General features: G+C 38.2%; 1 protein-coding gene across 1 annotated transcript in view; it reads left to right on the forward strand.

Annotated features, from left to right (window-relative positions):
• Positions 1-15,229, forward strand: part of LOC140206233 (testicular spindle-associated protein SHCBP1L-like) — a 128,828-nt gene that overhangs the window by 99,210 nt on the left and 14,389 nt on the right. The window contains exons 8-9 of the mRNA XM_072274551.1: positions 1,983-2,233; positions 10,942-11,064. Coding sequence (XP_072130652.1) covers positions 1,983-2,233; positions 10,942-11,064 — 374 coding nt within the window. The remainder of the gene's footprint in view (positions 1-1,982; positions 2,234-10,941; positions 11,065-15,229) is intronic.

The raw sequence follows: 15,229 nt of genomic DNA on the forward strand, positions 1-15,229 counted from the left end.
GCACACCATTATTGTAACATGTGGTTATTTCAATTACTGTTGTATTCCTGTCAGCTTGAACTAGGCTGGCGATTCTCCTCTGGCCTCTCATTAACATAACCATTTTCACACACAGAATTTCTGCTCACTGGATGTTTTTTGTTCTTTGCATCATTCCCTGTAAACTCTAGAGACTGTTGTGTGGGAAAGTCCCAGAATATCAGCTGTTTATCAGTTACTCAAACCACCCCATGGCACCAGCAATTATTCCATGGTCAAAGTCAGTTAGATCACATTTTTTCCCCCATTCTGATGTTTGGTCTGAATAGAAACTGAACCTCTTGACCACTTCTGCAAGCTTGTATGCATTGAGTTGCTGCCGTATGATTGACTGATTAGATATTTGCATTAACGAGTAGGTGTACTTGTTAATGAAAATAATGTGGTCACTGAGTTTATTTTCACTTCCCCTTCCTTTCCACAAACCAAAGAGACTGTTCCTCACTGGAGACTTCTGTGCATCTGGGCATCTGTTGAAAAATTGTAAGGCCTTGAATCAAGAACTCATTGCCATAGATTATGAAAATTAAAGTTGTTTGTAACTCAAGGCACATATCAACTTCTGTACACAGCACTGCTTAATGTTATTTCTGTGATGTGGAGGAAAGAGCATTGACCGAAACAAAAACTGAAGTTGCTGGAAACAGTCATCAGGCCAGGCTACATCTGTACAGAGAAATAGTATTGTTTCATAATTGAAGATCCTGTATCATAAATATGAAAGAAGAAATTAAGTTACTTAAGTTTCAGAGAGGCTGGAGTAAGAATGCTTAGAACAGAGAATATCTCTGATGAGTTTAAGGTTGGTGTGGGGATAGATTTAACTAGTTGTTAGGTGAATGAAGGAAGTTAGAAAGAACATGAGAGCTGCAAATGTAGACCTACAGGAAAGACCCATCGGGTCGGTGTTAGATATGGAGATGATTTTATCCAATAGGTTTTTCAAAAGTCAGAAATGAAGCATAAATATTATGGCTACGGCCATTTTAATAGATGTTCATCATAGTACAGGTCAGACAGAATCAGCTTGAAGCAGCAAGTAATACAAAGTAAATTCAGGTATGAAAGATAAGAAAAAAAGTGTTGCAGCAAGGAACAGCAAAGGAGAAGTAAACAAGAACTAAGGCAAGTAACAAAAAAGGACTGAAGACATTGTGTCCTCTCTTCATACTGCAAACAAGTTGAAACTGGTTAAGTAAAGGAATTTTCTCTGATAAGAACAGTCTGTGAAACAACCAGTCTCAATTTACACTGCTTTGATATCTCAGACTCACAGACAGAGAAACTACGGACGAACAGGTAATTATACAAATATACAAGTACTGTAAGCATAAAGAAAGTTAAGCTATGAGAAAAATAACAATTTAAATAGCAATTTAGACTCTAATACAACATCAGTGAATTCTCATGAAGATAGAAAAAGAGTGAACACCACAAATGATTAACCTACAGCAGAACTAGCCAGTGCTGATATTGAGAAAGTAAGTTACCTGAGGTTATAGAATTAGACTCATGTATTGACCTAAATGTATTTATGTATTTACTCAATGTAATTTACTCATGCATTTACTCAAATATTGTTTAACTTATTGACTAAAGTGAAATCATTTTTCATTTATAGCAATAAAATAGTATCAAATTTCTAAGTTTAACAACTGTTTTTTGATCTTATTGTATAACTTGAAGAGCTACTTATTTATAATTGTATAACTACATCTGGTTTTCAAATTATTCATACTTGGATCCATGATATGATGAGCATTAAATGAGTCTTTTTCAAGTGATATGAATTGGTCTTCCTTAGAATGTTACATTAGCAGCAAGACTAAAATTGATAGAATTCATTTATAAAAATATTTTAACTTTGTTATAATCAAAACTGATCAAAAATATTGCAATGTTTAAACTTAAATTCAGGACAAAAATGTTTGTTTCACTGACAGGGGCTGGAAGTCGAGAAGAGGTCATAATCTTTTCAGATCCTACACAAGACAATTTTGTGGCATCTAAGTCCCAAGACGTTAGCTTAATTCACCTTACATTAGTACAGAGGGGAACTACTGATGGCATTGTGGTAGTAGAATCAGGTCACATGATACTTGAAGACTGTCTTTTGAAATGCGAAGGCACTGGTGTTTGTGTTCTCACAGGAGCAGCTTTAACCATGAAAAACTGTGAATTGACAGGAGCTCAGGTTAGTGTATTCTATTGACAGTATTCAATTTTATATGGGATTTATATAGAAATATTTAACTTTATGCAGGATTTTGCATTGCATTATCAGTGGGATTTAGAATAGCAAAATTGTAGAGAAATAGCTGCAAGAAGAATAAGATTGTGATGGTAAGTGATATTAACTTTCCATATGTTAACTCGGACTTGCATACTGTAAAAGGATTGGATTGGGAGAGTGTCAAGTATGTTCAGGAAAGCTTCCTTACATAGGGATATTCCAACTAGAGAGAGTGCAATACTAGATCTCCTATTAGAGAACAAGACAGGGCAGGTGACAAAGTGTGTAAAGGAAAGCACCTTGGTTCTAGGGAACATAATTCCATTATAGCTTCAAAATAATTAGAAAAGGATAGGACTGGGCCTGGGGTTGAGATTCTAAATTGGAGAAAGGCCAGTTTTGATGGTATCAGAAAGAACAGGCAAGGTGTGGATTAGGATAGGTTGTTTTCTGGCAAAGGGATTCTTAGTAATTGAGAGGCTTTCCATAGTAAAATATTGAGAGTACTGAGCTTGTATGCTCCTGTTAGAATAAAAAGGCCAAGAAGCTTAGGGAACCTTGGCTTTTGAGGGATATTGAGGCCCTGGTTAAGAAAAAGAAGCATAGCAGGTATAGGCAGCAAGGAACAAATGAGGTGCTTGAGTATAAGAAATGCATGATAACACGAGGGGAATTCAGGAGGGCTAAAAGAAGACATGAGGTTTTCCTGGAAGACTAAGTAAAGGAGAATACCAAAGGCTTCTACAGATATATAAGAGCAAAGGGGTACCAAAGGATAAAATTACTTAGGAAATTACAATGGGGGAAAAATACTACTTAAAGACCAGCATGGTCAATCTATGTGTGGAGCTGAAAGAGATGGGGGAGATGCTAAATGGAGTTTTTGCATCTGTATTTCCTCAGGAGATAGAAACAGAGTCCATAGAATTTGAGGCAAAACAGTAGTGAGCTTGTGGACCATGTCTGGATTATAGAGGAGGAGTTGCTTGCTGTCTTGAGGCAAATTAGGGTGGACGTAACCCCAGGGCCTGACAAGGTATCCTCTCACACCTTGTGGAAGGCTAGCGCAGAAATTGCAGAACTATTTAAAACACCTTTAGGTACAGGAGGACGAGTGCTAGCTAATCCTGTTCTGTAGTTCAAGAAAGGCTCTAAGAATAAGCCAGGAAATTATAGGTCAATGAGCCTGATGTCAGTAGGGGTAAATTATTAGAAGGCATTTTGAGGGACAGGATATATAAATATTTGGATAGTCAGGGCCTGATCAGAGATAGTCAACATAGCTTTGTGCATGTCTAACCAATCTTATAGAGTCTTTTGAGGACATTACCAGGAACGCTGATGAAGGAAAATCAGTGGACATTGTCTGTGTTGAATTTAGTAAGGCCTTTGATAAGGTCCTGAGTGAGAAGCTGGTCTAGAAGGTTCAGCCGTTTGACATTCAGGGTGAAGTAGTAAATTGGATTTGACATTGGTTTAGCAGGAGAAGGCAGAGTGGTAGTAGATAGCTGCCACTCAGACTTGAAGGCCTGTTATTAGTGGTATGCAGCAGGAATCAAAGCAGGGTCCATTATGTTTGGACCTTTATAGTCCATTATGATCTGCAAATTTGTGGGTGACACCAAGTTTGGGGTTGTAGTGAACCATGAGGAAGGCTATCAAAGCTTATAGCCAGATATGAACCAGCTGAAAAAACTTCCAAAGTTACCAAGGAGTGCGGTAGGACAAAGGGATCTGGGAATACAGATCCATAATTCCTCAAAAGTGGCAGCACAAGTTGATAGCATCATAAAGAGAGCTTTTACCATATTGACTTTTATAAATCAGAGACTTGAGAACAGGAGTTGGGATGTGATGTTGAAGTTGTATAAGACAATGGTAAGACCATATTTGGAGTATTGTATACAGTTCTGGATTCCTAACTATTGGAAAGATATCAATAAAATTAAAACTGTACAAGGAAAGTTTACAAGCATGCTGCTGGGAGCTAAGAGAAAGAGGAGAGATTTGAAAGAGATACAGTATACAAAATTATGAGGGGTATAGATAGGGCAAACGCAAGCAGACTTTTACAACTGAGGTTGGATGAGACTAGAACTAGAGGTCATAGGTTAAGGGTGAAAAGTGAAATATTTAAGGAGAATCTGAAGGGCAACTTCTTCACTTAGAGGATGAACACTGTACAAAATTTTGTGTGGAGACAGCAATAGAGTTATTTTTAATGTACCTCCAGACAATTTCACAAAAGTTTGTTTGGTATAAGTTCTATATGCATCAAATGCTTGGCAGACCACAGAAAAAAATAATGACATCTCATTTCCAGGTAAAATATATTTTAGGTTTTCTCCATACTGTACACATTTAGATTATCTAACTACTTCTTTCAAATAAAAACAAATGCATCTTCTTAGCAGAATCCTCATAGAAGAAGGATGTTCTCCAGAGTGCTTTTAAAGAACTATGGGAGTTTGAGGGCCATGTGATGGTTTCTGAGCCTAATCTTACTTTGCACTCAAAAATAAAATGTACAGATTTTTCCAAGATGGGTTTGTGAACACCAACATACACACGTTGGCCACTTTACTAGGTACCCTTGTACACCTGCTGGATAATGCAAATATCTGATCTGCCAAACATGAGCCGACAACTCAATGCATAAAAGCATGCAGGCATGGTCAAGCAGTCCATTTGTTGTTCAGACCAAACATCAGAATGGGGAAGAAATATAATCTAAGTGACCTTGACTGTGGAATGCTTGTTGGTACCAGATGTGATGGTTTGAGTATCTCAGAAACTGTTGATTGCTGGAATTTTCGCCTACTACGGTCTCTAGACATTTTAGAGAATGATGCAAAAAACAAAAAAATATCCAGTGAACCGCAGTTCTGTGGGTGAAACACCTTGTTAATGAGAGTGGTAGAGGGGAATTGCCAGAATAGTTCAAGCTGACAGAAAGGCAACTGTAATTCAAATAACCACGCGTTGCAACAGTGGTGTGCAGAAAAGCATGTCTGAATGAACGACATGTCGAACTTTGAAGTGAATGGGTTACAGCAGCAGAAGACCACAAACTTTATTAGGTACAGGAAGTACCCAATAAAGTGGCCACTGAGTGAATGTCATCTGAAAAAAAGCTTTCATAGCTTTAGCCATATCTTGGGGAATAGCTTGGCTCTCTTTATAATACCAAATGGTCTTTATTGGCATTTAAAATTTTCAGGAATGGAGTTCACTATAGTACTCATAGGTTGATAGAATTCAATTATGGGCATCTTTAAGTTAATAGTTTCCAGTATGTTCATATGATCTCAAATCCAGGAAAACAAGTATGCTGCCAGAGGAACATACCCTAATATTGCTAAAAATGGGTAGGTGCAGACATGTTAACTGAGCTGAAAAACTTCATAAAAGAATATGTGTTGTACATATGGATATAACGTCATGAAAGTGAAAAGGAAGTGATAAAGGCCACTCTCAGCAATCACAGTAGGTGAAATATTTTCAGTGAATAGATTCTAACTGCTTTCCCAATGCATCTGTCATGTCATCACTTTTGGAAGTTAGTTGCTAAATTAACAAACTCTTGTTTCTCTGATTTAGTAAATTTTCCAAAAAGGAATATCCCAAAAGGTCATGACTAATTACAGTTGATCCATATTGACAGGAAAATAATAAAATTTGTGTTTGATTCAACCTAGAAAGAAAAAATAATAAAGCATATTCAAAAATATACAACACCAGCTTGATTGACACTCCAACAATCCCACAAAATTTACCATCTACAAAATCCATTGCCATTGCTTACATTTCTAAACCCCTAATTTGGTGGCTTCAAATCATGTTTGGAAACCATGCATATTTGCTTTGTGGCATTACTGTTGGTGTAGAAAATGCACTAACACTGTTGTCCATTTGCATTTAGTAAGCTTCACTATATTTTGAAATGCACACATGAATTGGCAGTGGTATAGCTTACAACAATATTTTAGCGAAGTAGAAAAAAAAGAAACCCTCTTTCTAGTGGTTGTATTTTAGCCAGTCACAGAAATATTTTAGTGTCATGTGGCCAAGCAGTACAGTGTGTTCTGATTTGATTAGACTATTATTTTATCCAGTGATTTGAATTAAGCTTATAGCACAACATAGTAGGAATGTTGTGTGGGGGTGTGGGTAAGTAGTAAATTAGAAATAAGTTACAAGAATATAACTTGTTCTGGAGGACCTAAGTTACAAACAAGGACTGAATAGGTTAGGACTTTATACCTTGGATGTAGATTGAGAGGAAATTTCATCGAGGTATACAAAATTATGAGGGGTATAAGTAGGGTACGTATAAGCAGGCTTTTTCTATTGAGGTGGGTGGGACTGCATCTAGTAGAAGTCATGTGTTAAGGGTGAAAGGTGAAAGGTTTAAGGGGAACATGAAGGGAAGCTTCACCCAGAAGGTCTTGAGAGTGTGGAACGAGCTGCCAGCACAATGGTGCATGCAAGCTCAATTTTAACGTTTAAGAGAAGTTTGGACAGGTACATGAATGGTAGGGTTATGGAGGACTATGGCCCCGGTGCAGTTCAATGGGAGTTTAAATGGTTTGATACATACTAGATGGGCTGAAGGGCTTGTTTCTGTGCTGTACTTTTCTTCTATGACTTTGTAAGTTGCAGTGCATCTATGGAAAAAAAAGCAAGCATTCTTGGTGTGATCTGGTCAACCTTCATTTAACCACGCAAACAACAGGAATTCTGCAGATGCTGGAAATTCAAGCAACTTTGATGTGTGTTGCCTCATTTAACCAGCAATTTTCTCTTTCTAATTTTGACATTTTTTGAAGAATACAAATAATGAGGTAGATTTTCATGGTGTTGGAATTTGGGCTATTTTCATAATGGTCATTTGATTCATCAAGCCAATGTTTCACCCAAACTTTAAGTTGAAAATATACTTTGGCATAATTACTACTCAGGATTCTTGTGAAGTCTCTTTGGTAATTTGCATTCACTATATTTTGAATGAAACTTTGCAACTAATGCTGCATGATTTATTAGGAAGAGCTAGTTAAGTAGGTACAGAAGAGCACCAAACAATCTGCTGGAGGAACTCAGTAGGTCAAATAGCATTTGTTAGGAGGGGTAGGTGTAAGGAGGGAATTATGTATGTTTTAGTCCTCAACCCTCATAAGGGCTAAAACTAGAGAAGAAGATAGCTGGGAAGAGTACCACTGTGGCCATTCCTATCAATAATAAGTGTACCACTTTGGATACTGTTGAGGGGGACAACTTACAGAGGGGAGCCGTAGCAACAAGGTCTCTGCTGTGGCTCAGAAGAGAAGAGAGGTAAAGAGGGCTACAGTAGTGATAGTAAATACAATAGTTAGAGGATTAGAGACGAAATTCTTTCAACGAGATAGGCACACTTATGCTATGTTGCTCTCAGGTGCCAGGATCAGGGTTGTCTTGGATTGAGTTCACACATTTGAAATGGGGAGGGTGAAACACCAGAATTCTTGGTACATATTGGCACCAATGACATAGGTAGGAAAGGTGAGGAGGTCCTGAAGAAAGATTTCAGGGAGCTTGGCTGAAAGTGAAAAACAGGAGCTCTAGGGTAGTAATCTCTGGATTGCTGCCTGTGCCACACACCAGTGAGGGTAAGAATAGGATGATTTGGCAGATGAATGCAGTTTTTCAGATTTCTGAACCAGTGGGATCTCTTCTGGGGAAGATATGTCCTGTACAAAAGGGTGGGTTACACCTGAACCCGAGGGGCCCAATATCCTTGCATGCAAGTTTGCTAAACTGTTCAGGAAAGTTTAAACAGATTTTGGCCGGGGGGGGGGGGGTGGCAACTGGATTGATAAGGCTGAGGATGGGCCAGTTGTTTTGCATTGGTACATTCCAATGAGACAGGGAAAGGATGGTAGGGTACAGGAACCGTGGTGTACAAAGGCTGTTGTAAATCTAGTCAAGAAGAAAAGAAGAGCTTATGAAAGATTCAAAAAACTAGGTAATATGATAGAGATGCAGAAGATTATAAGGCTAGCAGGAAGGAGCTTAAGAAAGAAATTAGGAGAGCCAGCAGGGGCCATGAGAAGGCCTTGGCGGACAGGATTAAGGAAAACCTCAAGACATTCTACAAGTATGTGAAGAGCAAGAGGATAAGACGTGAGAGAATAGGACCAATCAAGTGTGACAGTGGAAAAGTGTGTATGGAACCGGAGGAGATAGCAGAGGCAATTAATGAGTACTTTGCTTCAATATTCACTACGGAAAAGGATCTTGGCGATTGTAGAGATGACTTACAGTGGACTGAAAAGCTTGAGCATGTAGGAAGAGTATGTGCTGGAGCTTTTGGAAAGCATAAGTTGGATATGTCACCGGGACTAGACGAGATGTACTCCAGGCTACTGTGGGAGGCAGGGAGGAGATTGCTGAGCCTCTGGCAATGATCTTTGCATCATCAATGGGGTCGGGAGAGGTTCCAGAGGATTGGAGAGTTGCAGATGCTGTTCCATTATTCAAGAAAGAGAGTAGAGGTCGCCCAGGAAATTATACGCTAGTGAGTCTTACTTCAGCGGTTGTTAAGTTGATGGAGAAGATCCTGAGAGGCAGGACTTATGAACATTTGGAGAGGCATAATATGATTAGGAATGGTCAGCATGGCTTTGTGAAGGACAGGTCGTGCCTTATGAGCCTGATTGATTTTTTGAGGATGTGACTAAATGGGAAGACAATCTTGTGCAAGATGCCAGAAGTTCAAGAGTGTCAGGGGGCAGAGGTGAGTGAAGTTGCCATTACTAGAGAGAAGGTGCTTGGATATTAAAAGGTCTGAGGGTAGAAAAGTCACCTGGACCAAATGTTCCTCGCCCCAGGGTTCTGAAAGAGGTTTCTGAAGAGATTGTGAAGGAGTTGGTAATGATCTTGCAAGAATCGATAGATTCTGGCACGGTTCTAGAAAACTGGAAAGTTACAAATGTCACTCCGCTCTTCAGGAAAGGTGAGAGGCAGAAGAAAGGTACTTATAGGCCAGTTAGCCTGGCCTCCTGTAGAGGGAAGATGTTAGAGTCGATTGTTAAGGATGTAGTTTCAAGGTACTTGGATGCACATGCTAAAATAGGCTGAAGTCAGCATGGTTTCATTAAAGGAAAATATTGCCTGATAAATCTGTTGGAATTCTTTGAAGAAATAACAAGCAGAGTAGACAAAGGAGAATTGGTGGATGTTGTGTACTTGGATTTTCAAAAGGCCTTTGACAAAGTGTGATACACGTGGCTGCTGAACAAGTTAAGAGCCCATGGTATTACAGGAAAGATACTAGCATGGATAGAGGCTTTGGTTGATTGGCAGGAGGCAAAGAGTGAGGAAAAAAATGCAGGCTTTTCTGGTTGGTTGTTGATGACTAGTGGTATTTCACAGGGGTCTGTATTTGGACTGCTTTTTTTTTTACCCTATAAATGATTGGATGGTGGAATAGATAGCTTTATGGCCAAGTTTGCAGACCAAACGGAGATAGGTGGAGGAGCAGGTAGTGTTGAGGAAGTGGAGAAGTTGCAGAAAGACTTAAACAGATTAGGAGAATAGGCAAAGAAGTGGCAGAAGGAATATAGTGTCAGGAAAGTGTATGGTCATGCACTTCATTAGAAGAAATAAAAGCATAGACTATTTTCTAAATGAAGAGGAAATTCAAAAATCTGAGGTGCAAAGGGACTTGGGACTTGGGAGTCCTCGTACAGGATTCCCTAAAGGTTAATTGCAGGTTGAGTCGGTGGGGAGGAAGCCAAATGCAATGTTAGTGTTCATTTTGAGAGGACTAAAATATGAAGTCAGAATATAATGTTAAGGCTTTTAAGGCACTGGTGAGGCCTCACTAGGAGTATTGTGAGCTGTTTTGAACTCATTATCTGAAAAAGGATGTGCTGACATTGGAGGGAGTTCAAAGGAGATCACGGATATAATTCTGGGATTGAAAGGCTTATCATATGAGGAGCATTTGATAGCTTTGGGCCTGTACTTACTGGAATTCAGATGAATGAGTGGGATCTCACTGAAACGTATCGAGTGTTCAAAGGCCTTAATAAAATGGATGTGGAGATGTTTCCTGTCGTAGGAGAGTCTGAAACCAGAGGACACAGCCTCAGAATAGAAGGGTGTCCTTTTAGAATAGACGTGAGGAATTTCTTTAGCCAGAGAGTGGTGAATCTGTGGAACTTCATTGTTGCTGCAAGCGACTGTGGAGGCCAAGTCATTGGGTATATTTAAGGCAGAGGTTAATAGATTCTTGATTAGTCAGGGCACAAAGGAATATGGGGGGGGAAGGCAGGCAGCAGATGGCAGCTGAGAGGGAACTAGATCAGCCATGATGGAATGGTGGAATAGATTCGAAGGGCTAACTGGCCCAATTCTGATCATATATCTTATAGTCTTATGCATGATCAGGCCATTGTGACAATGGGAAAGGGGACACAAATGGCATGTAAGTGGGTATTCTTTTATTGAATGCCTTTTCCCTTATTGAAATGTGATTGTTCAGCTTAATTGATTTAATAGCATTTAAATTTAATTCAACTTTCCATAGAATTTGATCTTTTATTTATCAAGAGGTTTAAGTAAGCACAAAAATATTAAATCCAGAACTGAATATATTGAAGTTGAACTTTGAAACATTATTTTTACAGGGTCCAGGAGTGGAGCTATATCCAGGAAGTGTTGCTTTTTTAGAAGGAAATGATATACACAAATGCAGTAATGTTAAAAGTTGTGATGCCCTCAAGAGCATGTTAGGTGGAATTAAGATGAAGGTAAGATAAATATCGTTTTCATTCATACCTACTAACACAAATATTTTTGAAGAATATTTTAATTCTAGAGAGGTGATGACACTGGAAACAATTTAGCAATGGAAACCTTGAACTATTTGCTGTTAAAATGTAATTATATTAGATTTTGTGCTACAAAAGGCTATTGTTTTGTTAAATAATCTATTAAAACATGAACATTGCAAGTACAGTGTTCTGTTTTAAATAATTAAATTAGATTTTAGGCATTATTTGGTAATACGTTAAAGAAGGTGAAATTTTTGATTTCTCACATAATGTTTTCTTATTTCCCCACATTCTTTAAGTTGTTGGCTGCGGCTTAATAATCATCATGGGCCTTTGGAGAGAACACCAATGAACTCAATCCTATTCTCAGTTCATGACACCATAAAACAGTATGCAGGTCATTAAACAGCAATGAGGAATTAGAACCTTGACTATTTTGTAACCCCCTCGAGTTCAAAATGCCCAATTACTGGTTAAAATTACTATGTAATTCACCAGAAATCAGGGCTGAAACCTGGGACCATGAAGGTACCAAGGCAACCATAACCATGCACTTGGTTTGGAGCTGAAATTTGTATATAGAATAAAAAATTTCTGAGTTTGTGTATCCAGTAGTAAAGCATATCACCTTGGATGCCTATATGCCAGAACTGTATACATCACACTTAAAATTTTCCAGTATATCTCACTAAAGCTATTAATTCATAACCAACTGGCATATACCAGTGTTTATACCCTGAATGAGCCCAGATTTCTTCGTCTAACCTATTGGCACGTTGTTGGATTCAATTCTTCTTTATGTAGTTATTTAGAATTCTCTTAAAGGCATTCATGCAATTAGCCTCAACTGCTTCTCATTATTTACATTCCACGTTTAACAACTTTCTGGATAAAGATATTTCTCAAATTTTGAAATAGATTTATTAGTGACTTATGTTCTTTATGATTTGTCTCCTATTTATCAATTCAAGAGGAAATTTCTATTTTTGATCAAATCCTTTAATAAGGATTAATGAGAAAACTCTTTAGACATTTCACTCCTTTTTGAGTTAAAAGAGTGTTGAACTGATCAATTGTTTCATATCATCCTTGTAAATATTTGTTTCATCTTCCACAATGTCTTTTATGGTGACCAGAATGATGTATCATTTTCAAAGTGTAGTTTGACCAAGATCTTTACAAGTTTAATAGGTTTCTGCTTTTCAATTCTTTCACACTTGAAATAAATCTCAGTGATTTGCTTTCCAAAGTTCTTGGATGTGTTGCCTCCTTCCAAGTTCTTTCCTGCAATTTCAACATTGAATTGCTCCAAGTTTTTTCCACACTTCCACAGTACTGAAAATTTTCTATTCAAAGCAATTGATATCCTGTATGATGAGAAAAATTATAAATTATTCCACGTCATCTTTCTTTACCAGTCTAAGTTATCAACAGAGTTGACCACATTGTATCAATGTGGCTAGTACCAATTCAGATCATCTTGCACTGCTTTAGAAAACCTGTATCTTCTTGTGGGTAGATAGTAAAATCGCAGCTAGTAGTAGAAGCCATTTTGAAGATCTTCAGAGAAGCAAATATATTCCACATTTCACGTAACATCTGGTGGAAGTTCTTGTGGAGGGAGTAGAGAGGATGACTGTTTTTCTGTACCTGTAGAAGCCAAGGGGCTCTTGGTCCAATAAAAGGTAGCAGAAAGATCCAACTTTGGAGGTGAATATGAGGAGTTGATGTTCTGAATGCAGAGCTGCAAAATGTTAAGAGATCTCAGATACATGGACAAGTTTTTTGAGCAAACATCATCAACTCATCACATATTGCTCAATGCGCCAAAATTCCACTAGTCATTAACCTAAAAAACAAGAGACTGCAGATGAAATAATCTGGACCAAAGTGCTTGAATCTTGTCAGCACTGATTCCTTTACCTTTGTATATTGGCTATATTTCCTCTAACTCTTACTCCAGATGGAGGATCTCAAACCAGAACATCTGTCCATTTTCTAAAACAGATGGCTGCCTGACCGGCTAAGTTCCTCCAGCATTTTGATTTTTTTCTCCTGTGTGTGTTGTAGACCTATATTGTTCCATTCAGGATTTTTATTGTAAAATATTTAGAAAGCCCACCATGTTCTCACATCCCTTCACACCAAGGCTCATATCCACTTTTCACAACTTATACTGCCAGCTATTGAACCGTAACAACATATTAACCAAAAACACTTCTTTGTAGTGGCACACTTCTGTCTGGACAAGGTTACACATAATAACAACTAACACCATCAGAATCAGACAATAAACCTAGCGCCATAATTTTTACTACTATGTATAGAGTGTGATGGTCATAATTGGAGTGGTATGTTCATGGTGAGCAGTAAGCCAGAGACCATTGGAGTTTATGTATCCTAAAGTTTAATTCACCTACTCAAATCACACTAATTTTCTCCACACAAGTCTGCAGATAGCAAAAGCATATTGCTTTCCCACCAACACAGCTTAAATCAACTTTTCTATTTGAAAAGAAAAATCTTAAGTCCTAACTGCTTGGCCTAACTTGTGGAAGACTAAGTAAAGATCAAATCATTTTTAAATTTTAGATTTGCAGCACAAACTCAGATGAAAACACTTTGTATAATGTTGCTTATTATGAGATTATACATAGCTTATAGCCAGGCAGGTGGATGAAACAGTTGTACAAAGGACTCGGCTAATGATTTCAGTTGGGCAACCAACTGAAGCCTCTAATGGGTATACACTGTAAAATTCCTGGCATTTGGCTTGGTCTATGTTTAATTCAAAAAGAGTGGGAAAAAATAATTATTAATCTTTGTACTGAGGTTGGAATTTATTCTTCCCAACATAAAGTTATTGGTAAATTCAGTAGCTTATTTGCAGACAAATATTCTCCATTGTCTTCTGGCTAGTATTTCAAATTCCAAACTAGAAACTCCTTAACAGATTTAATTTCTAGTTTTTCTCCTGAAAATGTTGTTTTTCTTTGCCATTTTAACAATAGGGGTTAAAACATGTTGAATTGAGAATCTGTTACCAGAAACCAGACATTGTACATACAGTATGGCGGAAGGTCATCCAAGGTCATTGTAAACTGAGTATACACATTGGGGAATAAATGCTTAAAGGTAGTAGTTGGTCTTAACAGCCCAATCAGAAGCCTGGCTCACCAGATTGCATCCTTCTGGTATTCCTTGGAGTTGATGGTAGGAAGATCTGTACCATACCACCTCGTGTCTTGCGACCCATTCTGCTGAATGGTGCAGAGTTCATCCATAGTGGTACAGGCAACAGAGCATTTGTTTGAGTATTACAGCAGTTTAGGTGGATTATGTATAGCGTGATGACTTTCATTGTTCCTGTTGCCCTTGTGTTGGTTTTGCACCGGAGTAATTGTGAATGGATAGGGTGACCAGAAGATGGTCATTGTTACCCAACAGCCACCTTTCCGAGTGTAGTGAAGGTGCAGAGATTGATGGCAGAATGACCTTCAGTAAAACATTTGCATCTTGAAATCGATATGTGCCACCCCACACAGAGCACGATGTGCATTCCTGGGCAGCTCAGCCAAGTGGAATGCACATTCTGGATTACATGGGAAGAGATAGATTATTCCTGTATTCCAGAGAATCACATAAGGGCATTGTCTCTGCAAATATCATTTCAATTCCAATTCCATGTTTATTTAGGAGCTGGAGTTGCAGCTGGAGCTATATGCAGATAGCAAGTTTAAAGAAGTGGTCACACCACAGCTTACAGAGGCAGACACGGAAAAGTATAAAACATCAGATAAATAAGGAAGAGCAGATAAGTAATGCAGGAGTCCTCTAGTCAAGGTCATTCTGTAACCGAATATCCCCTTCATATAATGATGGATGTGATGGTCCGTTAGATTCAGATCCAGTGCACAGTACTATGATTGGTTCAATTGCATAGAGCGTGAAGTGTGAAAGATCAAAAGTGATAGGGAATTTGGCAGTTAATGGGACAGACCAATGTTCAAAGTTTCAGAGGTTTCAAAGGTACATTTAATGTCAGAGAAATGTATACAATGTTAACATCCTGAAATACTTTTTCTTCTCAACCATCCACAAAAACAGAGGAGTGCCCCCAAGGAATGAATGACAGTTAAAT

The sequence above is a fragment of the Mobula birostris genome, chromosome 12, assembly GCF_030028105.1.
Source record: "Mobula birostris isolate sMobBir1 chromosome 12, sMobBir1.hap1, whole genome shotgun sequence".
In the NCBI taxonomy this organism is placed as follows: domain Eukaryota; kingdom Metazoa; phylum Chordata; class Chondrichthyes; order Myliobatiformes; family Myliobatidae; genus Mobula; species Mobula birostris.